General features: G+C 47.0%; 10 protein-coding genes across 10 annotated transcripts; 4 read left to right on the top strand and 6 right to left on the bottom strand.

Annotated features, from left to right (window-relative positions):
• Positions 1–2765: 2765 nt before the first annotated feature.
• Positions 2766–4206, top strand: LY89DRAFT_753751 (FAD/NAD(P)-binding domain-containing protein; the record flags this gene model as incomplete). The annotated part of the gene is made up of 1 exon (XM_018221287.1): positions 2766–4206. Exon 1 carries the CDS (start codon positions 2956–2958, stop codon positions 4204–4206), a length of 1251 nt encoding a protein of 416 aa, XP_018067559.1. The 5' UTR covers positions 2766–2955.
• A 261-nt stretch (positions 4207–4467) lies between these two features.
• Positions 4468–6708, bottom strand: LY89DRAFT_721274 (uncharacterized protein). Its single transcript, XM_018218625.1, has 2 exons — positions 6023–6708; positions 4468–5859 (listed from the first exon to the last, which is right to left on the bottom strand). Exons 1-2 carry the CDS (start codon positions 6695–6697, stop codon positions 4549–4551), a joined length of 1986 nt encoding a protein of 661 aa, XP_018067558.1. The 5' UTR covers positions 6698–6708; the 3' UTR covers positions 4468–4548.
• Positions 6709–7217: 509 nt separating this feature from the next.
• LY89DRAFT_651306 (uncharacterized protein) lies at positions 7218–8557 on the bottom strand. The gene is made up of 4 exons (XM_018212149.1): positions 8471–8557; positions 7917–8408; positions 7606–7847; positions 7218–7546 (listed from the first exon to the last, which is right to left on the bottom strand). Exons 2-4 carry the CDS (start codon positions 8275–8277, stop codon positions 7226–7228), a joined length of 924 nt encoding a protein of 307 aa, XP_018067557.1. The 5' UTR covers positions 8278–8408; positions 8471–8557; the 3' UTR covers positions 7218–7225.
• Positions 8553–10818, top strand: LY89DRAFT_154980 (uncharacterized protein). The gene is made up of 2 exons (XM_018205442.1): positions 8553–8601; positions 8668–10818. Exon 2 carries the CDS (start codon positions 8894–8896, stop codon positions 10772–10774), a length of 1881 nt encoding a protein of 626 aa, XP_018067556.1. The 5' UTR covers positions 8553–8601; positions 8668–8893; the 3' UTR covers positions 10775–10818.
• A 393-nt stretch (positions 10819–11211) lies between these two features.
• LY89DRAFT_651305 (cytochrome P450 monooxygenase-like protein) lies at positions 11212–13818 on the bottom strand. The gene is made up of 6 exons (XM_018212148.1): positions 13529–13818; positions 13266–13475; positions 13117–13216; positions 12464–13062; positions 12280–12417; positions 11212–12226 (listed from the first exon to the last, which is right to left on the bottom strand). Exons 2-6 carry the CDS (start codon positions 13387–13389, stop codon positions 11286–11288), a joined length of 1902 nt encoding a protein of 633 aa, XP_018067555.1. The 5' UTR covers positions 13390–13475; positions 13529–13818; the 3' UTR covers positions 11212–11285.
• Positions 13819–14939: 1121 nt separating this feature from the next.
• On the top strand, positions 14940–16673 carry LY89DRAFT_784954 (glutamate oxaloacetate transaminase 2; the record flags this gene model as incomplete). The annotated part of the gene is made up of 5 exons (XM_018222838.1): positions 14940–15056; positions 15176–15185; positions 15247–15297; positions 15348–15997; positions 16048–16673. 5 exons carry the CDS (start codon positions 14940–14942, stop codon positions 16495–16497), a joined length of 1278 nt encoding a protein of 425 aa, XP_018067554.1. The 3' UTR covers positions 16498–16673.
• Positions 16674–16766: 93 nt separating this feature from the next.
• On the bottom strand, positions 16767–17836 carry LY89DRAFT_737178 (uncharacterized protein; the record flags this gene model as incomplete). The annotated part of the gene is made up of 2 exons (XM_018220224.1): positions 16767–17642; positions 17693–17836. The coding sequence occupies 2 exons, from the start codon at positions 17834–17836 to the stop codon at positions 16767–16769; spliced, it is 1020 nt and encodes a 339-aa protein (XP_018067553.1).
• Positions 17837–19075: 1239 nt separating this feature from the next.
• LY89DRAFT_699127 (MFS multidrug transporter-like protein) lies at positions 19076–21005 on the bottom strand (the record flags this gene model as incomplete). Its single annotated transcript, XM_018217034.1, has 4 exons — positions 19076–19512; positions 19574–20280; positions 20337–20801; positions 20863–21005. The coding sequence occupies 4 exons, from the start codon at positions 21003–21005 to the stop codon at positions 19076–19078; spliced, it is 1752 nt and encodes a 583-aa protein (XP_018067552.1).
• Positions 21006–21803: 798 nt separating this feature from the next.
• On the top strand, positions 21804–22866 carry LY89DRAFT_687410 (uncharacterized protein). Its single transcript, XM_018215493.1, has 3 exons — positions 21804–22027; positions 22087–22304; positions 22369–22866. Exons 1-3 carry the CDS (start codon positions 21964–21966, stop codon positions 22726–22728), a joined length of 642 nt encoding a protein of 213 aa, XP_018067551.1. The 5' UTR covers positions 21804–21963; the 3' UTR covers positions 22729–22866.
• Positions 22677–25073, bottom strand: LY89DRAFT_687409 (carotenoid cleavage dioxygenase 1). Its single transcript, XM_018215492.1, has 3 exons — positions 24803–25073; positions 24334–24672; positions 22677–24225 (listed from the first exon to the last, which is right to left on the bottom strand). Exons 1-3 carry the CDS (start codon positions 24869–24871, stop codon positions 22873–22875), a joined length of 1761 nt encoding a protein of 586 aa, XP_018067550.1. The 5' UTR covers positions 24872–25073; the 3' UTR covers positions 22677–22872.
• Between the last annotated feature and the right edge of the window lie 170 nt (positions 25074–25243).

The following is a 25243-nucleotide window of genomic DNA, read 5'->3' as shown; positions in this document are numbered from 1 at the left end:
CAGATCAACTCTCACTATGGCACAACGTTTAAGTTTTAACCGCCAACAGTGCCACTTTATGTAGGACACACTCCTACCATATGCGTTTCAGAGCCGTCGAAGCCTCTCAGACATTGGAGACATTTCGGACATTGAAGCAAGGATAAAATTTTGCAATCTCCCTCGCCTATCGTACACGGCAGAAGATGAAATGGAGCAACCACCGGCAGGATGCCAACCTATAGGTCAGTGCTCTCTTCTGTTTGCTCCTGTGTTTTGTCTTTATATCTTACTGGAGATCCATAGGCAGCCCATGGCGCTGACCCGTAAGAGCACCAATCGACAAGATTTCGTCGTTGAGTGCACCGTACTCCGACGCCCTGATGTCGATATACAATATTAAGATGGACCTTCTCCCAGTAGGGAGAAGAACCCGAGTCATATGTTCAAACTTCGGATTTTTCTGGTGTCGATACTCTCCATGACCTCTCTCACAGTTCTGCGAAGATATACGACAAACAAGCTGTCAGACTACCAATAACCCCAGCGTCGATACACGATATCGGAGTGTCTCACAACTCTGCGAATTGCACGACATCCAATCAAGCTATCGGACTCATAGTTGCTGATGTCGATGCACAATATTGGTACTTCCTGCAACTCTAAGAAGAGACGAAGGAGCCATGCTTCAACAATCCTGATATCGACCAATGCGCAACATTAGGATCCGTGTAAAGTTGTTCCTTTCATTCATCAGAGTATAAAGGATCCCCGGATCGTCCATCACTTTCTCCCAGTTCGGAAATTTCCCATTTCCGACGACTGGTGCAACGCACATGTGCATCTTGCTGGTCTTAGCATCAAGACATGTCTCCGCGAGTCACTGCTCACCATCGCGTTCATTTTCATCCGAATATAGCATGGCGCATGTCGCAGTGGACTATTCAATGATGAAACCCTCAGAATTCGACTGGGACGCTATACTACTTTCGGGTAAACTTCTACCTATTTGACCTAAGCACCATACTCTAGTCGCTGGTCTTGCCATTGCGGCTCGGTACCACACCCTATAACAGCTTGTCAAACTGTCCTCACACTGCTGTAGTGATATCAGACACTTCAAAATCTGATACTCTTCTCATCTTTCTCGGAATCTCGCACGCCATCAAACTTACGTTCAGCGCATATATTCCCCATATCTCCGACTCATGATGCGCACCTTCATCAGAAAATGGTGGATAGTCTTCATTCAACCAGGACGACCCCTCTACCTCAATCCACATATGATGCTATTGATCCCACCCTTTTTCGGAATTTTGAAAGCGGATGGGATGAAGGTTATTGACTACCCGAAACAGAAAGAAGCTTTGGAGGCTGAGAAGAAGAGAGAAAAGCTCGAAGATACACAGTAGGAGATTACGATTTAGAGCTGAATGGCGTAGTGGAGACTGCATGGAAGTGTGTGAATTCGAATCTGGTCGTCGCCGTGTGGGGAAAATAACACATCACATCCTCCTATCGAAGTAAACGCCCACCCAACACAACACGATACTCGATTATCATCTGAATCGAACATTCAAATACGAGAACGCAGGCTGCACAATATCAACACTGAGAGCCTCAATATCCGTCGCGTCTCCAGCTACTCCAGCTGCTACCAGAAGGGGTGTCAAATGCTGCGAAATCAATGAATCTTTGAGGTTCTGCAAAAAATATACCACAACTTACCTCAACCGTTGGACGGCCCCGCTTGAGCTCTGGTAAAGACTCCAACTTTAGGGAGGCCTTTCGCCTTTCGCTCTGCCTCGTGCTACCTCAAAGTATTTGGAATATGTGTGTCGAGGTCTCGCGACTCGGTTGAGCGTTTGGCTCCGAGGAGCTTCCTCCAAAGATATTAGTCACAATGCTTTCGATGGCATATGCGATATATATTGGCTGTTCGAATCATGGCGGAGCATATGAAAATCAAGTCTTTCGAAACATTGATGCTTCTGAATGTCGCGCGGCTTGGATCGCGTGTCTTTCGCTATCTGGCTTACTACTTTGAGACTTCAGATTTTAGCTTTCACTTGAGTCAACAGGCGAGGTGCCAAGAAGTTTTGAATAGCGGATTCAGAATCTCTAGGTGGTTTGCATTTCGATAAGAGAGGGCGAAAATGGGTCTTGTTATGGTGATGCAGCGAGAGTCTAACAATGTCAAAGTTTGATTGACTTGACAGGTATTGATGGCGTGATAATTAGAAAAAATGAACCTGTTAGAACTTAACCACATCTTTCATACTATCTCTTACTTGGTATGTGGAAGACTTTGAACAAGAAGGATGTACTTGGTGTTGTCAGACTTCATTCCGCCTCGTCAAAGCAAGAGGAGAGCACTAAAGGGGGGCAGGATTAACCAGAACGACATCATTTTGGTAATGTGGATTGATTGCTGTTTACGCACTCCATGCTAAACGCCACAAGACTTCCACGTGGTGTAAGGTGAAGATGTATGCATATAGCAGATCTAGTATAAGGTGAAGAAAGTAGTCCAAAGAACCCGCCGCCCGAGTACTCAGAATAGGCTTCGAGAAGTGGGACAGTTAAACCACAGTCTAATGGGCCTGCGCTGCCTGACATCCGTTAAAGCTAGTGAAGGAGATCATGTATATTAATTTTGCTGTTGCGTCTTCCGAAAGGCTCTCGCTGATTAATGACGTCGACGACTTTGATTGCGCTAACTTATTTCATGGTCCGAAGTCCGAAGTATATGTCTCGTATTCCTACTCGGGAACCCGAGACCCTCTCGATTTCCAATTCTGTATATGTAGTAAACAATGACGGTATCTGTTCAAGACAATTTTGTCCGATGCACAATTCAGCTGAAGATAAGAAGGCGTTGTCTTCGATTTTCTTGAACCTCCATCGCTCCTTCCAGCTCTTGAGAAGTACTGATAGATTTTCTCCCTCCCACTCCCAGCATCACTAAAACTTGCCATGCCCATGCGCATTTTGATCAGTGGAGCTGGCATCGCTGGCTCCACGGCGGCTTGGTTCCTAGCAAAGACTGGCGCACACATTACCGTCGTGGAGAAAGCGCCTTCTCTACTTCCCCACGGACAAAATGTTGATATCAAAGGCTGCACTTTGAAAGTCGTTCGGAAAATGGGCCTCATGGAAGAATATCTACGACACGGTACCACAGAAAAGGGTACACAATTCATGGATCCAAATGGAAGGCCATACGCATCCTTTCCCGTTGAATCTGTTAGTATGACTTCGGAATACGAGATTCTTCGTGGAGATTTGGCGCAGATTCTCTACGAGGCAACGAAAGGGTATCCGAACATCACCTACTTATTTGATACTACGATTAGTGAGGTCACATCAAACGGCGATGACTCTGTCGAGGTTAGATTGAGCAATGGAGAAATCCAAAAATCCGACATCTTGATCGCAGCAGATGGTCAATGGTCAAAAGTGCGAAAACGATGCTTCCGGCCGGAAGATGTCAGCACAGTTGATAAAGGCATGTACGGTGTCTACTACACGATTCCGCGACTTCCCAGCGACGAGTCCTGGTGGAGCATCTACCAGGCTCTCGGATCACGGATCGTCAGCCTCAGGCCTGACCCCCATGGCACCATGAGAGCTCTGCTCACCATCATGCCTTGCAACGATTCCCAGAAAACGGCGTGGCAGGCAGCATCCAAGAGCGACAGACAGACACAAGAGGATTTGTTGAGAAGAGACTTCGCAGACGCAGGATGGCAAGCGCAAAGACTCCTGGACTCCATAAGTGAAGCGCCCGATTTCTACTTCCAAGACGTTCAACAGATCAAGATGTCCAAATGGTCATCCTCTCGCATCATCTGTCTAGGAGACACAGCGTATGCACCAACGCCGCTGACGGGAATGGGGACTTCGTTGGCTATCACTGGGGCTTATCTCCTGGCAGGAGAATTGAGCAAGCTTGGCGATGATGAACATCCTGCCAAAGCATTCGAAGCCTATGAAAACATGTTTCGCCCATATGTTGAGTCCGCTCAACAGATTCCATTCTTTGTCCCCGCTATTGCTCATCCGGAGACAGCATGGAAGAGGTGGTTGTTTGGGGCAGTTATGGGCACGCTCGCTAAGATCTTTACAGTGCCTTGGTTGGCGAGAGCATTCAAAGATTACGAAGACAACGAAGATGACTTTGCGCTACCGGAATACTCGATCTTTGAGGAAGGAGGCTCCAAATGAAGCTGGATATCAACTGAGGTGCTTGGTCGATATTTCCATTTTCTTTTCATATCGGTATACGGAGTTTAACAACAGCAATACGGATGTACAATGTAGGACTGGAAGAATAAATTGCAAATGAACCCTTCTCTTGAACAAAAACTTGGTATAACTTGTTTGAGGTAAAGAGGAAAAAGAGTCGTGTTTCGTTTCGCTTGTGAAGTGGGGTTGAGTTGTGTTTAGCGAACCCCTGAATTCAACAGCCAATCGAAATTTTCTTACCCGCCATTATAACAGCAGAATTGTATGAGCAATGCTGAAGCTATATATCTGGAACACAAAAGATAACAATACAGAGCACTCCTACGTGATCCAAACCAGCGAACCATCAGAATAAAGTGACGAAGGTACCAGTGCCCCCGCATCAGGAGGCTCCATCCAAACTGACATGTTCCAACAAGTCCCCCTAAGCATAAGCATCCACCACGCCTCTTCAACATCCAAGTCAGAAACTAAATTCTTATCGCGAAATCTTAATTTCTCTGCGACAAAAGAGCATTGGTCTACCATGACGTGTGTCATCTCTGCAATGTCTCTGGCCAGACCAGGCCCGGAATGTTTCTTGTCAGACAACATCTGATCGATCTCGAGGTTGTGGTCTGGATTTGCTTTGAAATCTGGTCTAGCGACTTTGATCGCGAGAGCGCTGAGATATGCTCGAACAAGCTCTAGATACTTGATTGGTGGGACAGAAAAATGCTCCTCGTGGATTAGTTGATCAGCTTTGTTGCGCGCTTCAAAGAACCGCTGAGTCTCGTCGAATATGTCCTTAATACTTTGAAGCATGTCCATCCTGTCTTTAATAGCTTGCTCGTAGCCGCTATTGGGGGCGGCAGCGTTGACTTTTCCTTCTGGGTGGATGAGTGATTTTTTCCATCGACAATAAAAGTCGTCAGCAGCAACGTGTTCGGCAAGAGCATCGTATTTCTGTTGAGCATATTCAAATTTGGTATGTTCTTGCTTTTCCTTTTGGCTCAATTGATCGCATCTTCTTTTCAAACGAACTCGTAGGACTTCTCGTGCTTCCCAGAAATGCATGAATGAGTACTTGTACCCCATATAGCCGCCTTGCCAAGCAATAGGATGCTGGATACGCACGATCGGCGAGGTACTCAACGGCATCCATGGACAAATGCAGCAAATAGCATCGTTGATCAGTGTCCTTGTCTGATTGGTCTTCTGGCAAAATTGCTGTACATCGCCGTGGGTCTGTATTGCATTGAACATCCACTCGGGGTGTGATTTCGCATCTGGCCCTACAGTATGGTATGTTCTGTCGACTAGCTCGGGATCCCCAGGGACTATCCCACAAAGCATCTGATCTGCATGAACACTAGGAATCAACAATTTGTCTGCACTAATGTTTGACAAGTCGAGTCCTGCTTGCAGGCGACCAAGACTTTTGATTTCTGAATGCTCTGGCCGGACACTCAATCGGGCTACGAGGCCGAAAGAACGGATGGAACTGGACGTGATGGTATAACCGCTTCCTTCTGCTCGAAGATATCCTTCGTGAAGTCGAATCTCCTGCCACCTCATGCCAAGTCGTTGGCCAAGCACCATTAAATCACCAAGACTTGTAGACGCCAGGGGCCTGTTGATGTCCGATGGAATCTAGAGAGAGTCAGCTGGACCTGCAAAGTCTGGATGCGAGTACTGAGGGCAAGCAGAAGCCTTCAACATATGGTGGACAACGATGATCGAAAGAAGAAATACTATGCACTTACTAAGAAGACTAGGTCAGCCCTTGAACCGAAATAGGGTAAATAGACGTACCATAATCCCAATTCCGACGCTTCAGCTTGACGCAAATCAAGGTGGATGTTAAACTGTCGGAATTTGACTCTCCTTGTTTCTCAAGAGTCTTTGGTATTGGCAGTGCCTGGGTTCCTGAATACATACTGCCCCACTCCTGTCGCTGCAGACTAAGAATCGACTGTTGATAATTATGAGCAACCTGAAGCAGCCGATCCCAGCTCACCATGATCTCACTGTCAAATTCGTGAGGATCAAGATGAGCCAAAGCCCAATAGAGACCGTGCAGTCTTCTGCGAAACCACCCTAGCCCGCCATTAGGTGATTTCCACCTTCCTTCAATGTTCTCAGGCATCGTGTCCCGCCCCAGAACATGGAACTTGTTAAGTCTCCAGCGGTCTTTCCTGAATCGTCGGCCACCAGACGGGTTTGCTTGGTCGTAAAGTTCGCTCTCCTGGAGATTCTCCGTTGCTCCAATCACGATGTGAGGCGTGACATATTTGATCACGAAGCGGAATTCGATCCAGTTCCAGCGCCATCGAGTCATGTCAGCCCAGTTGCCCATGATGGCTGAGTTGGTGCGCTGCCTGCCCTCAGCTGTGCCGAAATTTGATTGCAGGACCTGCCAGAGGCTCATCAACAAAGCAACGAGCGACACTATCAAAGCGACAAGAGAAAGAGAGTTTTCAGGCGCCATGTTGAGACAGGTGGAGAATTGGGTAGGATAGATCAGTACAGTATGTAGAGATAGCCATTGATATATGGAAATGTTGACATGGGATTTCAGTAATGCCGTGAGAAAGCCCGCTGTTGATGCATGGCATTGTAAATGTTAGCGAGGTTGGGGGCCGATCCTATAATCCTTGATACAAGGGAGTTCCAATCTCCACCACTAAAACAGCCCAGGCCAGGAAAATCGCGAATTCCGAAAATAGCACTGCAGGACAGCATCTCTAGGTAAGCACTAGAAAGGTAAGAAGCAAGGATACAAGCCTATAACCTCTGTTTCTTCGAGAGAAGTGGTAGCTCACGAAGCTGACTTCGAGCAGCTCCTCTGTCTTTCTTCAAGACTAAAGAAATTTCGAGATGTATAGCACGAACTCAAAAACGGTGGAAAGCTCTTTCCCGTTGAAAATGAACTCAAAAACTGAACGAGGCTGCGGAAGTTTGTGATTTCACTAAAGGGCAACCCTTCTTTCCGATTAAAGGTTATATTTGCGTGCAATTACAGGTTCCCATGACCATAGGAGCAGGATAAACACCACCCAAAGTCCCACTGATGAACACAACCAAGACCGCTGCATATGCCGCCGTTGCTGCGAAAATCTGGTCCTCGTTTTGCGTTCGTCAACCAACCTACACATGTCGCGAACAACACCGTCCAGCCGCCCAGCATTCCAAGAAGCGCATATGGATTGTGAACGAAATAAAGCGATGTTATGGAGCCGAATAAGAGGATTGCAGATAATATAGAGCTGAGTATCGCGACGAATTTGGCGACAGAGCGTTCAGAGATGTATGCTGATTGACCGTCTTGTCGGGTAGCCTAATGATTGAATCAGCTACCGGCACTACTCTGAGAATTTTTGTAGTGAGGGCATTCACCTTGAAGAAATAGCTGAAGTAGTTCAAGATGAACTCAGAGAGTCGGTCCTGGTCTGCCGGTACGCGAAGCGCAACGAGGTCATGGACATCATCATACTTCTTTGCACTACTTCCCCAAAGTTGGGGCCTAGACTCGACTTTGTCTGAGGTTGTGTCTAAGAACCAATTCCTCATTGCTCTCACAGTTGTTGATGCTGGTGGTTTCGAATTCAGGAGCGTTTTGTGAACAGCGAGTGCTTCGTCTGCTCAGATTAATATTATTAGACTAACCCGGCGCGAGAGATGTCTGGTGGCTCAACAGCCAAACTCACGATATTCTTTCAATTTGTGTTTGATTCGCAATGCTAATTCCATCTTTTCCTTCTGTCTCAAATGTACGAACTCTCCATGCGCATCTTGCTCCCCCGCACACCTCTGAAACTTCCTCCAGTCGCTATGACAGCTAATCGTCGTACTATCCGCAGACTTGAGATCTGCCTCATCGTGTTGATTTTGCAAAGTCTCAAGTTCAGCGATTTCGGCTTCTAGATATAGCAGATTTCGAGCTGAGAGTTTATCAAAGCGTCGATATATTGTGGTTGTTTTATCGGGATCGCTCGCGATTTTGGAAGCCAGGCGGGGGAAGCCATTGATAGGATTAGGTCTTGCTCTTTCGATGTCGCCTGGAAGCATTTGCGTCTAGCTCGGCTCATGTCGCAATGTTATTTTTTTAATGCAAAATGAATGGAAGAGGACGATAAAAGTGTCGTTGAAGTCACAACCTCACTCAGCCTCAAATTCAGCCTTGCAGAAAGCCTCCGTGGCTGCACTGCCACGTCAGAACTCATCTGAGAAAGAGAAAGAGAAAGAGAAAGAGACAACTCACTGCTCATCTTTTTCTTGCGACAAACATTCTAAACATGCTTCAAGATATTGTTGCAAGCTGAAAAATTCTTTCGCGGCCAGAAGAACACGCTTTCGCTGGCACATCAAATCACGGAGTGTCGTTGGCGGCAGGTACTGAAGCCTTCCAGTTGCATCCCAATGGTCGGAATACAATCGCTAACCAACTTCGTGTTCCAGTCAATTGAAAAACAAGATTCGGAGAGAGAGTGTTTGCATCCTCAACCACCTCCTCTAAATTACATCGATGTACGAAATTCTATCTCTAGACTCCACCACTTAGCACGGTATATACACGAAAGGCAACGAGCACATCAGGCTGCACATTAGGCTCCACACACCTGCAGTTCTACAAAGAATTGACGAAAGGTTTGCCGAGAACCTCTCATCTTCGAACTCTGTGGGCATGGAGTTCGAAGTGTTTGCACGCTTGAACGATAGGACGTTCACGAACCAAAGTCTTATTGATTTTCATGAACAATATCCGCGTAGCTGCAATTTTTGTCTGGAGGCGTTTACCACCGAGCTTCTTATGAAAGCCCATGTGGAAAGGACACATTTCGACACGAGTGAAGACAACCGAATAGCGCAAAATTCCCAAGAAGTTCCTTGGTTGGACAAAGTTACTTGGTTGGACGAAGTTATTTGGTTGGACGAAGTTAATCACCAAAGCTGGCGTGCACATAGCAAAGACTTTCCGGACAGTGCTCTAGGTGGTACATCTTACAATATCTCCTCTCCGACCGATGGACAAGATCTGGGCCAACGTAGTGGAGACGAAAGAGAACGGCCACTACAGGACCAGATCTTGGGATTCAAATATGACCCGACTCCGTGTTTCATTGGGGACTGTCGAGGAGATTATACGTTTCCAACAGAGTCTAGCTATCACGCTCATCGAAGAAACGTACATAACAGGACCATATATAGACCCATCTTGCCTGCGAGCGTGGATCTTGTTCCAAGCATGACTCCCCGTGAGCAAAGTGATCCAATAGAAATTGGTGCTGAAGCCAGTCGAAAAAAAAGCAACCGTTGGCGCCCCACCTACAATTTGAAGACGCTGAAAGCTATAAGTCTAGGGAGACCCAAAAATCGTCGAACCAGAGATCCGATAGCTCATTATACAGAGCGTCTCTCTTCTTCCACTAATCCGGGTTCTCGAAACTGGAAAGCTTTGTTTCCTTTCCGGGAAAATACACGCAAGATACTTCGAATTTTGATCTGCAATAAGGAACAAATAGCCTGTCCAGACTCCGGCTCCGAGAAAAACATCATGTCTGAGGCTTTCGCCCTTGAGAATGGTTTTGAGATCACCAGAAAGGTGACAGATATCAAACCCTTCGAGCTTGGTAATGGAAAGAAAGTATGGTCAATTGGCCGCGTGAAGACCACTGTGAAGCTTCTTAGCCATACTCTAAGGAAGCGGCTTCGATGGTTCTACGTGTTTGCAACATGTCCAGTGCCGTTGATCTTGGGCATGTCATTCCTTGCAGAAGCCAAGATTCTTATAAAGAACAGACATATGCTTGAGACTTGCCCAGAAGAATTCGCAACTCTTTCTTCTCTATTATGGATTGGATCACCTCGAGAAAAAGGCGAGTCACCCTGCAACCGCATCAAGTGCACGTTGGATGGAAAAAAGGTCATGGCTGTAGCGGATACGGGATCCGATCTCAACTTCATGTGTCCGAATTGTGCTGAGAGGGAAGGGTTTCATGTCGACGGTCGAGACGAGGCTCGGATACAGGTCCAGCTCGGAGATGGGTCTGTGGCTGAGACGATTGGTCAAGTGTATATTCATAATTTGAGTCTCGATTGGCGAGAGCCTGTGACGAAACTATCCCAACCTGCTCGATCTAGTATTCGAGAAGGGTTGTCGTCGTCGTCGGAAGTCCCAGAGGAATCTTGCGGAACTATCTTCCACGTTCTCCCCGGTCTAGGATGTGATGTTATCTTAGGTCGAGATGTTCTTGATGAGACGGATGCTTTCAACTGCTGCTCTGGTCTTTCTTGCTCCGGTGCTGCAAGCAGCCAGGATCCATACGAACTCAACATATTGATTTTCAAGAAGAAGAAGAGGAAACATGCCGAGATGACTTCTGATCCGAAAGAAGTTCACGATGATGAGCGTCATGCAGAAATGCTTCGACGGTCGAGGAGAGAAGATGAGATATCCCTTCTCACAGGGGATAGGCGAGAACAAGCTAGGGGTCGGGAAAGAATATTGTGTAGAGCGTGGGATGACCGTCATGCGGCGTGTATATACTGCGCGGCTGACACTTGAGCCACATTGCACTAAAGTTGATCCATATTGTACTAAAGCTAGACAGCTAACCAAGCTCCGAGTGCACTTACTCTCTAAAACGAGGTGTCCCGCTTTCAGAGCTCGCACTTAGAGCTACCTTTATCGTTCAAGCCTCTCCTTCCAAGTATTTTCTTACACCTTTTGAGGCCCTAGGCTCTCAATGCTTTAGTATCAATCGCGCCGAGCATTGTGCTAGCAAACGTCACTCGCAATCTGTGAATTAGTAGTACACTATCTCAAGCTTTTAATGATTAAGGAAATTTCGGTCAAGGAAGAGCGCAACGCTCCTTCTAGTACTACTAGCATCGTTGGCGATACGACCCCGCTTCCCAATTAGGCAAGTGGGGTTATCTATTCATGTCAAAAATCTCGTACTGTTGCTCATAGCATGGTACCTTTAAAAACTATAGACAGAAGGTACCTAAACGCTCTTAAAGCATATAAGACACTGAGATATTGAACAGATAGCGAAGGATGCTCACAGATCAAGTCACACAAAAACGTCGTCAAACAAACCTCCTCCCCGCTGTACAAACCTAACCGGTACCGTGCCCCTCATCTTCAAGAAAATCTCACTCTCACTCTTCGCAATTGTTTCCCTCGCCTTCTTCATCGCTTTCTCATACACTGTCCTCTTCTCCTTTGGCCCCATCTTTCTCACTTCAGCATCAGAAGCCCATTCACTAACATCCAGCTCACAAGTATACTTGGAAAAGATCGTTGCAAGCGTAGCTGTGATTTCCACTTGCGCAAATCGTTTGCCTGGACATGCTCTTGCCCCGTCAGAGAATGGTAGGAAGGAGCCTCGAGGTGGGACGAGAAGAGTTTCGTTGCCAGAGGTATCGAATGATGTTGTGTTTTCGTCGATTTCTTGGGCGGCTGCAGTTTCCTGGGATGTTGCTGTGGAGATACCGGATGACTGAAGCCATCGTTCAGGTACCCAGTCGTCTAAATCATGAGACTTAGTCGAGAGTTTGCTGGGGGCGTGAGGCCAATAACGGGGATTGCGCTGTGCGCCCAGACAGCTGATATGGATTATCGTATCAGCTGGAACAGTGTACTTCTTTCCTCCAAACGTAAGAGGTTGTGGTACACCTCGGACTATCTTTGGAACGTCGATTACGGGTGGCATGACACGGAGAGTTTCGTTGATAGTAGCGCCTACCATGCTGTGCCAGATGCGGTTGAGGTCTGTTTCGTAGGTCCATTCTAATGAAGGTCGAGAGCCGATCACAAAGTCTAGATCTTTCTGTAATTGCACTTGTTTGTCAAGCTCGGTCGCGAGAAAGAGGAGACAATAATGAGTGACATTGGCCGAGGTCTCGTGGCCGGCGAAAAGTGCAATCCATGAATCGGATATGACCTCTTGTTTTGTGAGATACAGGCCATTAGAATCTTCTTTGGTCTTCTCCGCCGCTTGCACTAGTGGTCCTAATGGAAGGTCAGATTATATGTGGAGCAAAGGCGGATTTTACTGTACAAACCCATTATATCCATTGACCCCTCATCCGTCTCCCCGCGTTCGATCTGCCGCAATTTGTATTCCGACAATTCGGTGAAATAGTCTTTGCATTCAAAATATGCCTGACCAAGTTTTTTATGAAGCTCGAAGGGGGATTTCTCTGAAGAAGTTCAGCACCTTTAATCATCCCAGTGAGGAAGTCATACTTAGCAAACTAACAGGGAAAATTACCAACCACAATATCCCATGTAGCATCGTGTTCAAAGAGTCCTTGAATGTCATGGTATGGCTGCGTAGCAATTCTGCCGTGTTGAATCCTGGTACGACTTTGTTCCCTAATTGGGCTTCATCCTCTCCATCCCACAATTGACGCACTCCAAATCCAGCTGCGCAGATGACGTGCAATGCCATTGTCGCCGTGTAAGGAGCTGTGTCATTGACTTTCATGCTATTAGATTCATTCCCATCCAGTTTTGACCAAATGTTCAGCATTCCGTTCGTTTGTCTCAAGCTTTCCTTCCAGACTAAAGCATTACTTCTCTCTGAAAATGCCGGTGCAACAATTTTGCGATGTCTTTTCCACTCCTCTCCTTCAGTGGTAAGAATGCTGGGACCAAAGATATCGACGATAACGTAGATCTCCACTGGCTTCACGAAGTCAAGACGACGACCGGTCAACTGGTTGTTGGCTTCCGCATTGCTGGAACTCATGTAAATCTGGCTAGGACTGACAATGAGATAGACTTCCCCCAAACTTTCCCTCAATTCCTGGGCATAAAACCAGCTTCTATGGACACGGAGTAGTCTATACACAGGTTAGTCATTATATCTGATGGGATACTGAAGGCAGCTTGCTGACTTTGGCCACAACCATTTTCGTGAGGGCTTGTAAGCGTGGAGTGGTTCAAGGAAGAGACGGTGTGTTGCAGTCCAGAAAAAACCAGGAATACCGCTTATGACTAGATTGTGTTAGTTGAGGGAACGACGAATATATCAGAGGATCCCAACGGGTTATGCGGTATGGAAGACCAGATGCTTTCGCAGCCGCAATATTGCGCTGCAGTGAGGACCATGTTTGAAATGACCAGAATAGAACGAGGCCAATTAGGCCAAAATAGATATAAGTCAACATATCCTCAATTAACCATATATGACACTGTGGATAATTATGAACAACAAAAAGATATACTTTCTAAATCTTCCTTGGGGATTGACGTTCTGTTATCTGAAGTTAAAATCTCACTCCAGTGAGCAGGCTCGAATATGCTTACTAATGTTGGCTAGTTCATGGCATGGTACACCTTGTAGCTTGCGCCATCCCAGACCCAACAATAGGTTCAATTGCAAGGGATAATAGGCATCGCAGCTCCGGGCGTCTTCGAGGCGCCCGTACACGGCCACACCGATCCATCCTCAATTGAGGAGTGACAGCGATAGATTAAGCTTGATATTTGGGCGTAGCTGAAATTTGTTCGAAGGATTTGGGATTTCTTTCGATGTTTCCTTTATGCAATCTATGAAGGCGTAGGAAACAGGAGGAGGGCTATCCGATGATTGATTCAATCAAATACGAGAGAAACGTAAGAAGAACATCAACAAACAAGTATAGTAATCACAAGATAATACTAACACTGCAGCATGCAATGCGGGGCTTGGCAAGTGTGGAATGCTAGCCAGGTAGGGTAAGCTTTTGCTATCTATCAAACGGGGCCGTTGTGGTCGTCGTTAAGTAACAACAGTTCAAACGAGACGGAGCGAGTTAGTCCTAGAATTGCTGTCAAGATTCACAAGATCCTAATGAGGTAAGTAGCCATTGGACCAAGGTAAAGCCGCCGTCAAGGCCAGGGTGGGAGCAAAAGAGCAGGTGAAAGAACTCTGCGCCTCTGTAGGCTCTTTTTCTGACTGACTTCGAATGCTTGACGTCCGAACGAGCTGGTATATCACGTTTTCGACTCCCTGTACCTTCATCCATTTCACATTTTGGTACATCTTGCTTGACTTCTTCCATGGCTTCGAATCCGATCCGGCTGCAGGCCTCCTCGTAAACATTATTCTACACTAATACTTCTATTGCTCTTCATGGTCTGGATCATGTCTCCTCGTATCTTCGTCCTCGGCTCCTTTTCGCTTCTCTGGCCGCCTTTTTAAGGTTGTCCGTCCGCCTGCGGCAACCCGACCATTCTGCAATGTCAAAGGCTAAATAGCCTCCGGCCCCGTCCCTGCAGGAGGAGAGTGATTTTAAATGACGTACATTGGCCTCTATAGCTCTAGTTGAAGTCTTAAGCATCCAGTTAGAGACGTCAATATCAGTATAAGCTGAAGTGGGATATCTTCCGTTGCAATTGCCTAGTACACAAGAGTCGGTGTTTGATGCTGGCACAAGTCCAAAATAAGAAGGCGTCTCGCATTTGTAATATATGTCGCATCGAACAGAATAGTCATACCACTGTGAACCAGATTCATTTACAATGTTGTTCCCTCAAATAATAAAGTGAAAAGTGAAGGAAGAGAAAACCCCGGGTCATCCCGAGAGTTCCCCAGATGGCGCTACTTTAATTCCGCGCTAAGGCAAATTCCGAGAAAACACTCACAACTCCGAGTCATTCAGAAAGATTTGTTTTCTCTTCCCATTGCATTGCTGTTCTCCTTCTTTCTTGTGAGATACCCCTTCATCGATTCAACATGTTGTCTACAGTCAGAGCAGCCAGCCGTCACGCATTGTCCCGCGGAGCAATTGCCAGGAGCTCAATTGCCGTTCGCTCAGAATCAACATGGGCCAAGGTTCCTCAAGGTCCACCTGTAAGTTTGGATCGCTCCGTTGCCCCGAAGACTGGATGCTAATCATTACGTGTAGGATGTAAGTATCTATCTAGCACTTTAATCGTTGCTCAATGCTAATCATTTCTGCTTGTTGAAAGGCCATCTTGGGTACGTCTCAAAAGTGGAGAGCTTCTACTTTAACATTGCTTTTTACTGACTGAAAAAATAGGTATCACCGAGGCATTCAAAGCCGACAGCTTTGCAGAGAAGATCAACCTTGGTATGGAAAGTCAATGGAGAAGAGGAACCAGGGCTGATAGCATCTGGCAGGTGTTGGAGCATACCGAGACGACCAGGGAAAGCCATACGTCCTCCCCTCTGTACGAACAGCCGAAGACAAAGTCGTGTCCGCCCAATTGAACAAGGAGTACGCTGGTATTACTGGTGTCCCTGAGTTCACCAAGGCCGCTGCCATCCTCGCATACGGCAAGGACTCCAGTGCTCTCGATCGTCTCGTCATTACACAATCTATCTCTGGTACCGGTGCTCTCCGAATTGGAGGTGCCTTCCTGCAAAGATGGTTCCCAGGCTCGAAGAAGATCTATATCCCAACACCATCATGGGCAAACCACGCGGCTGTCTTCAACGACTCTGGCTTGACCGTCGAGAAGTACAGATACTACAACAAGGATACAATTGGTCTTGATTTCGAGGGAATGGTTGCAGATATCAAGGGTGCTCCCAAGGGTAGCATCTTCCTCCTCCACGCTTGCGCACACAACCCTACTGGTGTTGACCCAACTCCTGAGCAATGGAAGGAGATTAGCGAGGCTGTTAAGGCTGGTGGGCACTTCGCATTCTTCGATATGGCATACCAAGGATTTGCTTCTGGTAGTACCGACCAAGATGCGTTCCCAGTACGACACTTCGTCGAGCAAGGTCACAATATTGCTCTCGCCCAGTCCTTCGCCAAGAACATGGTAGGTCGCTTTCATGTATAGAGGGAAGTTCCGGATTAACCATTTCACAGGGTCTCTACGGTGAGCGTGTTGGAGCCTTCTCGATCGTCTGCGCCGATGCCGACGAGAAGAAGCGTGTCGACTCGCAGATCAAGATCCTCGTCCGACCCCTCTACTCCAACCCACCTGTGCACGGTGCTCGTGTCGCTTCCACAATCCTCAACGACCCCACCTTGAACGAGCAATGGCTTGGAGAAGTCAAGGGTATGGCAGACCGCATCATTACCATGCGTGCACTCTTGAAGAAGGAGCTCGAGGCTTTGGGGTCAAAGCATGACTGGAGCCACATCACCAGCCAGATTGGCATGTTCGCTTACACTGGCTTAACCCCTGAGCAAATGGACAAGTTGGCCAAGGAGCACTCGGTGTATGCAACTAAGGATGGAAGAATCTCGGTGGCGGGTATTACGACTGGAAATGTGAAGAGACTTGCGGCTGCTATTCATGCTGTTAAGCCATAGATGTGTTGATGATCGATTGGCAACGACGGGGTGTGAAAATGGTATGTATGGTAGATGCTGAGTAGACTGGGTAGATTGGGCAAATTGCTTGACAAAATCATAGAAGTGGACTCCGCGTACATTGTACAATAGTATGTCATCATTGTATCTCGATTTCTGCCGAATGTGCCTTCACACCAAGTTCTCACTGTATTCATTGATTGACAATGCCTATTTATAACACATCCAGCATTTTAACAGACTATAAACACAGCATTTCAAGCACTCAACTACCGGCCCCTTAACCTTTCAACATCCCTCCCTACATCCTTCAACTCCCTACTCAACTCCGCATATTTATCCGTAACACTCCTCATCACCCTCTCCTTCTCCTTCCCCTCCTCCCCCCTCCCAACCCCATACCCCCAAAGCACCCTCTCAGCGTCCCCCCTCTTCTCCCTCAACCTCTCCCTCGCATCCCTCAAATGCCTCACATAAACCTCCAACGCGCCCCTCACCTCCTCACTATACACCACCCGCTCCCCCTTCACCGCCTTCTCCCTGACCTGCAATGCAACCTGCTGCGCCAGCAACGAAAGATACGACGACCGAGCCTGCAGATGTCGGGACAGCAGTCCGTGTTTCGTTTGCTCGAGGTGCAGGATTAGGAGGTTGTGCGAGAGGTGGTGGAGTGAGAGGAGTGTCGTTGTGTTGGATACTAGTTCGAGGCGGCGTTTCGCTATGGAGGTTCGCTGGGTTTCGAGTGAGGATTGGAGGGAGAGGATACTAGGGAGGATTTGGGGGATTTGGCGGTGCAGGAATGAGGCGTTGGTGGTGGGGCTTTGGATTCGTGCGAGGGAGAGGGCTTGGGTTTGGAGATGTGTTGAGATTAAGGTCGCGATGCGGGGGAGGTGGGTTGGTAGAGAGGTCCATTGGGGTGTGTTTTCTAGTATGGCGATTTGTTTTGGTGTTAAAGGCGTGGAGGTGAGGCGTGCAGAAAGGAGGAGGATGAGTTCGACAAGCTCGGTGGGAAGTGGTGGTTTTGGTGGGGCAGCGGACTTGGACTTTGATGTGTTGGCTGAGGACGGAGGGGTGATGTCCAGTGTGTTCAAGGAAGTTTTGATGAGTTGTGATTTTGCTTCGCGGATCTGGGCGGTTGTAAAAGCCTATTCAATTGTCAATGGTAGTTGATCAGGGAAGGATACGATGCAAGTACTTCTGTCACCGCATCCCGCTCCTTTTGTGCGGGGTGGCTTTTCGTAGAACCATTGGGATTGAGAATATTGTTCTTGAGGGTGGCATGGAGTGTTGCAAATCTTGGATTGCTTTGCAGCACTACATCGTCGATTGGAGGAAGCATGTTGTCTGTAATGTAAGGTACCTATGTTGTTTTGTTGTTGACTCGGCAAGGCTGAAGAAACATTTGGCGCGGCTGGAGACGACGCGCTACAGTAGTGGACACGCTTCCCCTGTAGCTCTCCAGAATAGCTACAACATCTAGAAACTGGCGATAACACAGACGAACACCTTTCGAATCAGCTTGATAGCTTCAACAAATGTCAATAACCTTCAACTGCCATAAAGTGCAGAGGACCATCTTTCTTCCAACCCTATTGTCATTCTCCATCTTGAGTTGCCGAGATGAAACGTCCACTTCACCCACCAAATAATGCACCCCGTGGAGATGCCACACTCAGTAGATTTCGACTCATCGAGGTTATCACGAATAGTGATGACCTATGCCAGTTTGAATACAGGAACAATATCTGGCAGATCAGCTACCTGCTGACCTATTGCTTGGACATCCAGTTCGGCCCAATGTTTGTTTTGCCACTTGCATTTATATGCATCGTGTCCAGAGCATTGCTTAGTGTCGCTGCGATTCCAATGACTCTGCCTTGAATGATATCCCAAAAACCCTTTCTAAACTGTTACTGATGATCACAAAACCCCGCTTCAGCAAAGGCAAGTGCGTTCCTGACGCTGGAGGTTCAAAAACCAGACTCGAGTGCCTGCAAGGGTTTCTATACAGTAACTCAACTGAGCTCGAAATTAGGTTCGGCTGTAGCCGGCAGCCCCTGAATTTGGAACGCTTTCAAATGGGTAGTGCTTGGGTTAGTGGAAAGCCCGATTTGTATGTTCTTGAAAGCCGTTGCATTCACCCGAGTCATGTTGTCCAACCACCCGACCGACTTGTATACTCGTTCATGCCAGACAAGAATATTGTTTCGGCCGTTTCAATTTAGTTTTCTTCTTGATTTTGCCTGCAAAGTTCTGTCATGTGGTATCTACTTCCTCTTTCAGCACTTATGGTGCTCGCTTGCAGTTCAGCAGTAGAGCGGCGTTCTGGGCCCTCATGCAATGCTGTGGCGTGTCACTACCACTTCAACAATCTTCAGGTCTAAGTGGGTCCAAGAGAAGTTTGAAAAATTGAAGATGTGTGATGTATTGGCGCTCGACATAATATTCAACTCGAGCTGGTGTCGCTCCATTGTTGGCAGGAGGTGATTTATATTATCCTCTGCGCACATGTTTGCAATCTGCAATTTACTTTGGGTCTATGAACACCAATGGAGGCAGATTATAATTATATTAAGTTCTATACAGGAGTGGATACCTCAACAGAAGGCTTCTCAGACTCTCGCGAACTGGTTCCGGCTATCTTTGGTGCCGCTTGAAGACCTCGTTGTCGGTGCTTGGCCATCTGTCTCGCGGTTTCGAACTGTATCTGTTGCTCTGCACGCTCGGCAAGTGTGGGAGGTTCTTTCTGGAATGAAGAGAATGCAAAAACGATCGAAATGCCTGAGAGGATCGTGGATACGCGCAATGTATGTCTGAATGCATGAGCATACGCCAATCTTACTGCATGGGCCTGTGTTGAATCCAATGTTGAAAAGTTGAGTGCGACCAGTTGAGCAGGCGAGACGATACCAAAGAGCTCTCTGCCTTTGATGACGCCAAGTATTGCTGTTGATGCAGCGATGCCGAAACTTCCTCCCAGAACCCGTGCTTGAGCAACAATGCCTTGTGCGGTGGCTGCATTGTATTAGCTGAGTCATTCTCTCCTAATCATTGCCTCGGATTTGGAACCACTTACCATGGTCTTTGAGCTCACATTGGATCGCGGCTAGGATACTTGACGTAGATACCGAGAGACCAAAACCTAAGCCCACGAAAACTTGGAAGCCATAAAGTTTAGGATCGACAGCAGATCCAGTCGAGATTGTCGAAAGGAGACCAGTCCCTAGTGTCATCAAACATGAACCGACAGTCAGAGTATAGAATGAGAGGTCTTTCTTGCTGGAGATTGCACCCCCAAGCATACTTCCGATAGCAGTTGTAAAGAGCAGAGGCAACAATCCCAGTCCAGCTGTCAGAGGGCTCTTCCCGTTCACGATTTGTAAGTGGAGAGGAACGTTATATATGACAACATAGTACGGAAATCCAGTGATCAAGGCCGTCAGAGCACCAGAGACATAGACTCGACGTGTGAAAAGACTTCTCGGAAACAAGGGCGATATGGAGTCTTGTAATAAAGTTCCCATCGCCACTTCCCAACCGACAAGCAAGAACCAGCATATAGCTCCTGTCGCAAGAGGGGCAATGAAAAGAGCCGTTCCCCAGAAGTTCGGATGGACACCGCTTTCCTGAAATGCGAACACGACCAACACCGAAGCTGTGATGAGAAGGAAGCTTCCAACAACGTCCAACTGTTTCAGCGGCTTTCTTTCAGCATGACACATCTGATCCTTGTTGGGCCAAGCGAGCAGAAATATTGTGATCGAAATGATACCAATCGGCGCACTGCAAACTTAATATCAGAAAATTTACTGATATGACAGAAGTGAAGAGGTACGAACTTGATCCAGAAAATCCATTTCCAAGAAGCAAAGCGGGTAATAACACCTCCCAAGATGGGTCCCATGATTCCGGACGTCCCAACAACACCTCCAGCAACAGCCCCGATCCACTTCCTCATTGCGCGTGGGAATATTTCTGGGAACATAACCATGGCAAGGGAGTATAGTCCAGAGCCACCAATACCTTGTATACTTCTCAAAGCAATAAGCTGATTGATAGATCGAGCAAAGCCGCAGCCGATGGATCCCGAGAAGAAGAGTACAAAGGCGACAACGTATGCGTTTCGCCGTCCAATAACATCACTCATGCTTGTAAACATGACGGCGCAACCAAGATCGCAGAGAGTGTATGCCAGGGCCACCCAATTTATATTGGAAAGTGAGTTGAAGTCTGTTCCTATTGTTACCAGAGCCGTGCTGACAATCGAGCTATCGAGGAAGGAGAGGAAAAGGCCAAGACAAAGCCTGCATATTCTGAAGTCAGATATTGTTCTCTAGATTCGAATGAGATATGCTTCCGACGTACGCGGTACTCAGTAGTATGAGTCGAGACTTTGCTAAGAGAATTTCTGGGGGAGGACCTCGTGGCCCTGGTGGCCTTTCCATCACGCTTGCTGTGCTCGTTGTCCTGGAGCCGGATTCAAGAAGATTGCCATCCTTTTCCTGCATTTTGAAGAAGATAGAAATTCACGATTTCGACACAAGAAGCATTTTCCAAGTGGTAACAAGAGATGAGAAAGGGACGAGGTCAAGCATTATCATGATATTCAAATCTAAGCATTGACTTATGATTCTAGACAAGCAGCCTCAAACCCCAATCACAATGATGGTATTACTCTATCGTGAGAACTGACTATCATGTACGGCCGTACGTTCAGTTTTTCGTAAATAGCGTCATGCTTAGCTGTTTCGAAGCGCATCGCCACCATTACGGCCGTACGCAGTTCCAACATCAGACTGCGTCAATCTGCAAGCCATAACAATGTTTCGGACTCGTTTTATTGGCAAGGCACTCTTCCAACGTGCCGGCCAATTCCGGCCTATTGTGCGGGGCATTTATGTTGTCCTGTCGCTCCTCGGTCAATTTCAACCACTCGCATGATGCAAATATTCAATGTAACACGGAGTGGGACTGCATGCATTGTGTGCCATAGGGCTGTTCTCACTATTGCCAACAGGCATATCCAAATCATGACTGGCTATATGTGGTAGCTCCTCGAAGCGAATGCGAGGAACTTTCCAAGGTATGATGGTTCCATGAGCGCAAAGTATCCCTCTTTCGGTTACTTCAATCCCAAAGAGGAACTTTGTGTACTGGAGAGTGTGATTCAGTCTGTCTGCCTATTATGATAACATGTGGAGAGTTGAGATGCATGAATTAATCACTCCACCTTACTAGTTTTGTAGTGCGGGACTTGCTGCAGCCCATTGCACAAGGGCAAAAGCAATGTAGTATCTTTGTCATACGTTTTTTGCTTGGGAGTCTTTCAGCTCGCTTGATAGAACAGTACTGAACCATCTCACCGGTTGTAGAGGCCCACCCCAATCTCGGGGAAAGTCTTACACAACCATTATTCCAACATTGTTGTCACGTGCTCTCTTCTTCTTTCCCACCTCAGCACTTGCAATGCGGCGTATACTGTGCTTGCATGGCTCTGGATCTAGTGCTGAGATTATGGAGACTCAGATCGGTCAGTTTACCAATGATTCTGGTGAAGTAAGCTTAAACCCTAACGGTGCTGGAAAACAGCAAACATCCGTTCTCTCCTTCCTTCCACATACGTATTCGATTTCCTAGATGCCCCAATCGAATGCGATGCTGCTGCTGAGCTTGAAGGGTTATTTCCGGGTCCCTATTACTGTTTCTTTGACAAGTATTCGGAAGAAGAAATGCAGAAAGCAATAGAGTTCGTGCACGAAGTTGTGGAAGAAGACGGCCCTTATGACTGTGTGATGGGCTTCAGCCAGGTATGAGATTTTATCTGCAATTGAAGAAGTATGTACGTATTTATGCATTCTGACTAGTAGGCAGGGTGCGTCCGTTGCAGCGGCGTATATCGCGCAACAACAGTTGCAAGGTCCATTCAAGGAGGTGTCTTTCAAGTTAGCCGTCTTCTTGTGCGCCGCTCTCGTCCCACCTCAGATCACAACAAATGAACCATTATCGAATGCAATTGGTGCCCTTGGCTTGATTGATATACCAACTGTTCATGTTATAGGAAGAAAGGACCCATGCCAGGCTCAGAGCTTGGGTCTTGTGAAGTCATGCACCTCGAGCATGGCGCAGGTACTGCTTACTGATGGAGGTCATGATGTTCCAAGAGATGCTATTAATGCCAAAAAGATTGCGCTTGGTATTGAACGTGTAATTAGCCTAGCTTACTTGGGATGAGAAGAAGCTCATTGTCGTATGTTTTGGAGTACTCGATGTCAACTACTCATACAGCTTTGAAGCTTCAAGCTTGTCTCTCTCTTGCAGATACCTCAGTCAAAACGCAGAACAACATGTTCCAAACAAGCTGTATCCTCCATTCTTTTATAATTTCTGAATTCTCTGTGGAAAGTGCGTCCCATGAAACCCGAAACCAATTACCCCATCCACATGCGCCTTACCTATCTCCTCCAACGTCTTCGCATCAAGCACCAGCAGATAGCTCTTGCCGGAAACGCCATCTAGAATAACTGATACCAGAACACCAGCATCTTCGTCATCCTCCGCGCTTTCCGGATCTACGATAAAGATAGGTTCTCCAGGTGTGTGTCCATGTTTCGACCATGTCACAGCTGTTTTATCCCTAACATCATATTTGATGAGACTGTCGAAGAACGTTGATTTGCCGGTATGCAAGACACCATAGACAAATCTATGTTTTTTCATTGACATTCGAGGATTGATCGTCGGAAGCTCAGGACTGAGCTCTTTTGGCGCAAGATATTCGGAAGTTGCCTCTAACATTTGCACTTCGTCTGTAATGACGGGCTCGAACAAGTCTTGCATATGTGCCTCAATGTCTGGCAATACAAATCGCCGCATTTGAGGCAGACAATTCCGCATATTCGAAAATGTGGCAGCCGTTGGAGAATCTGAAAGGAGGTTGTCGATGTACAACCGCTTCAGAATGTCCAAGTCTTCAAATGCGGCCAAATCGGCGATAATGTTCACTTGGCCGTCATTGTCGGTTTCTTCGTAGGCATTGATAGTGTGAAAGCAGAAAAATGGGTCAGATTCATAGGTTGCGATTAGACCTCGGCCACCTTCTTCCACGGGGTTCCGGTCGACCACGTACCATTTGCAGGGCCGTTCTGGATCGTACGTGGCAAGTGCATCGACAATATTCTTCCTCCAAAGAATAGATGCGCCGCCATTGGCGTAAAGTGCATTCCATACACACAAAATAACGAATCGTTTCGTTAGAAACAGCGAGTGAATGTATGCCGGATCATCTTGGAAAGTAGCGAGAACCGAAGTATCACCAGAGGAAGCAGACACTTTGAAAACTCGGTAGACCCCTTGGCCTTTGACGAATTCTAGATTGTAGTTAAATACATCGCCATTGGGATCGGTACGTGAGTGTGTTGCGCTAGAAGGACCTTTCAACGAGGGATGCAAGGTAGATTGTGATGCAACACCAATTGGCTCTAGGGTCTCTGGATCTAGAAGCTGTATGGAGTCTGAATCCGTTCTGTTGCATAAGGATTGTATTTCTTCAGTTGCCAAAGCACCTTCAAGCTTCTCTCCAGCCTTTGTAAGCCCAGGATGATTGGTAGTGATCGTAACGGCAACACTGAACTCATCTGCCTTCTTTGGTCGCTGTCGAACGTTTACCGAAGGTTGAGTCTTGCTCGGCGGCGACGGAGGAGGTGTAGATGGTGTGAACTCTGAAGAGATCTATCAAAAGGTGTTAGATATCAACGTGAGGAAGGCTTGGAGGTAGAAATAATATCTCGTACAAGCAGTATCGGATCAAATAAAGAAATGAAACCATCGAAGCTGTACCTTTTGGAACAAGGACATACACGGATCATACTTGGCCCCAAAAGTGACACCTTCCCTGCGTCCCGTAGCTCGAATATTTGCAATTAGACCATCGCATGTCGATCGTGAATTGTAGGTGACTCTCATACTTCCACCAGGAGCGGCAGGAGGGTGAATCTGGAACCGATGCACTTGAGCAAGGTTATCAAACCAATGGTTGACTCGAAAAAGTCGCCCATTCTCAGCTTCAATGTTTCGGATTCCTAGTCCGGTCCTGAAAAGCGTTCCAGCAGCATATTCAGGTATGGTGCCTTCGATTTTGAGTTCGACAGGAGCTCGCTCTTCATATGTGACATCGAACTAACAGCGTGAGAGATAAGTAAGACAACACTAAGAAGTGAGAGAGAATTAAGACGGGGAAAATGCGCCGAGAGTTTTGGAGGAATGTATCGCTTCCTGCTCATGGAAATCTTGGATAGGGCTGACATACTCCTTGTGAGTTTGGCCAATCATTGTAATGTGTTGGTTTCTGCTGGGAAAAGTCCTCGTAGTCCGTCATCTTGGAAGTAATGGATATCAAGACTTGAAGTTTTGTATAGAAGAATTGGAAAGAGGCTTGAGATGTGAATGAACAGTTTCAAGAGTTTCCAGAACTCATCTCGTAGCTCAGCCCTGAAGAGTGAAAGATTAAGAAAAGACACCCGCACTCCAGATGTAACATTTCAAATATGGAAAAGTGCAACGGTACACCGACCCATGACTTTGATCCAACAAGCCACATGTTCTTCTTTGAGACCTTAGGCTGGGCGGGTTGTTTAGCTTCATTGCTACGGCCGTAGGATATCTGGAAAGGAGATGGCCGCATGCTTGCCTCATGAGGCAAGCGCTTTCGGTATACACGAACCAATCACCGGAAAGGAAATGAGTTGTG

The sequence above is a fragment of the Mollisia scopiformis genome (assembly GCF_001500285.1).
Source record: "Mollisia scopiformis unplaced genomic scaffold LY89scaffold_19, whole genome shotgun sequence".
NCBI lineage: Eukaryota > Fungi > Ascomycota > Leotiomycetes > Helotiales > Mollisiaceae > Mollisia > Mollisia scopiformis.
Note: the sequence above shows the minus strand (reverse complement) of the source record. Positions and strands in the feature narration are given on the sequence as shown.

Excerpts from the sequence above, each read along its gene's own strand:
- LY89DRAFT_721274 (XM_018218625.1), bottom strand. The coding sequence starts at position 6,697 with ATGGCGCCTGAAAACTCTCTTTCTCTTGTCGCTTTGATAGTGTCGCTC. Across the intron at positions 5,860-6,022 it reads AGCGTCGGAATTGGGATTAT|ATTCCATCGGACATCAACAG; the intron begins GGTACGTCTATT and ends GACTCTCTCTAG.
- LY89DRAFT_651306 (XM_018212149.1), bottom strand. The coding sequence starts at position 8,277 with ATGCTTCCAGGCGACATCGAAAGAGCAAGACCTAATCCTATCAATGGC. Across the intron at positions 7,848-7,916 it reads ACACAAATTGAAAGAATATC|ACGAAGCACTCGCTGTTCAC; the intron begins GTGAGTTTGGCT and ends TAATCTGAGCAG. Across the intron at positions 7,547-7,605 it reads ACTTCAGCTATTTCTTCAAG|GCTACCCGACAAGACGGTCA; the intron begins GTGAATGCCCTC and ends TTCAATCATTAG.
- LY89DRAFT_154980 (XM_018205442.1), top strand. The coding sequence starts at position 8,894 with ATGGAGTTCGAAGTGTTTGCACGCTTGAACGATAGGACGTTCACGAAC.
- LY89DRAFT_651305 (XM_018212148.1), bottom strand. The coding sequence starts at position 13,389 with ATGTTGACTTATATCTATTTTGGCCTAATTGGCCTCGTTCTATTCTGG. Across the intron at positions 13,217-13,265 it reads TCTTCCATACCGCATAACCC|TCATAAGCGGTATTCCTGGT; the intron begins GTTGGGATCCTC and ends AACACAATCTAG. Across the intron at positions 12,227-12,279 it reads GGGGTCAATGGATATAATGG|GACCACTAGTGCAAGCGGCG; the intron begins GTTTGTACAGTA and ends ACCTTCCATTAG.
- LY89DRAFT_687410 (XM_018215493.1), top strand. The coding sequence starts at position 21,964 with ATGCGGCGTATACTGTGCTTGCATGGCTCTGGATCTAGTGCTGAGATT. Across the intron at positions 22,028-22,086 it reads GATTATGGAGACTCAGATCG|CAAACATCCGTTCTCTCCTT; the intron begins GTCAGTTTACCA and ends GCTGGAAAACAG. Across the intron at positions 22,305-22,368 it reads GTGTGATGGGCTTCAGCCAG|GGTGCGTCCGTTGCAGCGGC; the intron begins GTATGAGATTTT and ends ACTAGTAGGCAG.
- LY89DRAFT_687409 (XM_018215492.1), bottom strand. The coding sequence starts at position 24,871 with ATGACGGACTACGAGGACTTTTCCCAGCAGAAACCAACACATTACAAT. Across the intron at positions 24,673-24,802 it reads ATTGGCCAAACTCACAAGGA|TTCGATGTCACATATGAAGA; the intron begins GTATGTCAGCCC and ends TCACGCTGTTAG. Across the intron at positions 24,226-24,333 it reads GTATGTCCTTGTTCCAAAAG|ATCTCTTCAGAGTTCACACC; the intron begins GTACAGCTTCGA and ends ACCTTTTGATAG.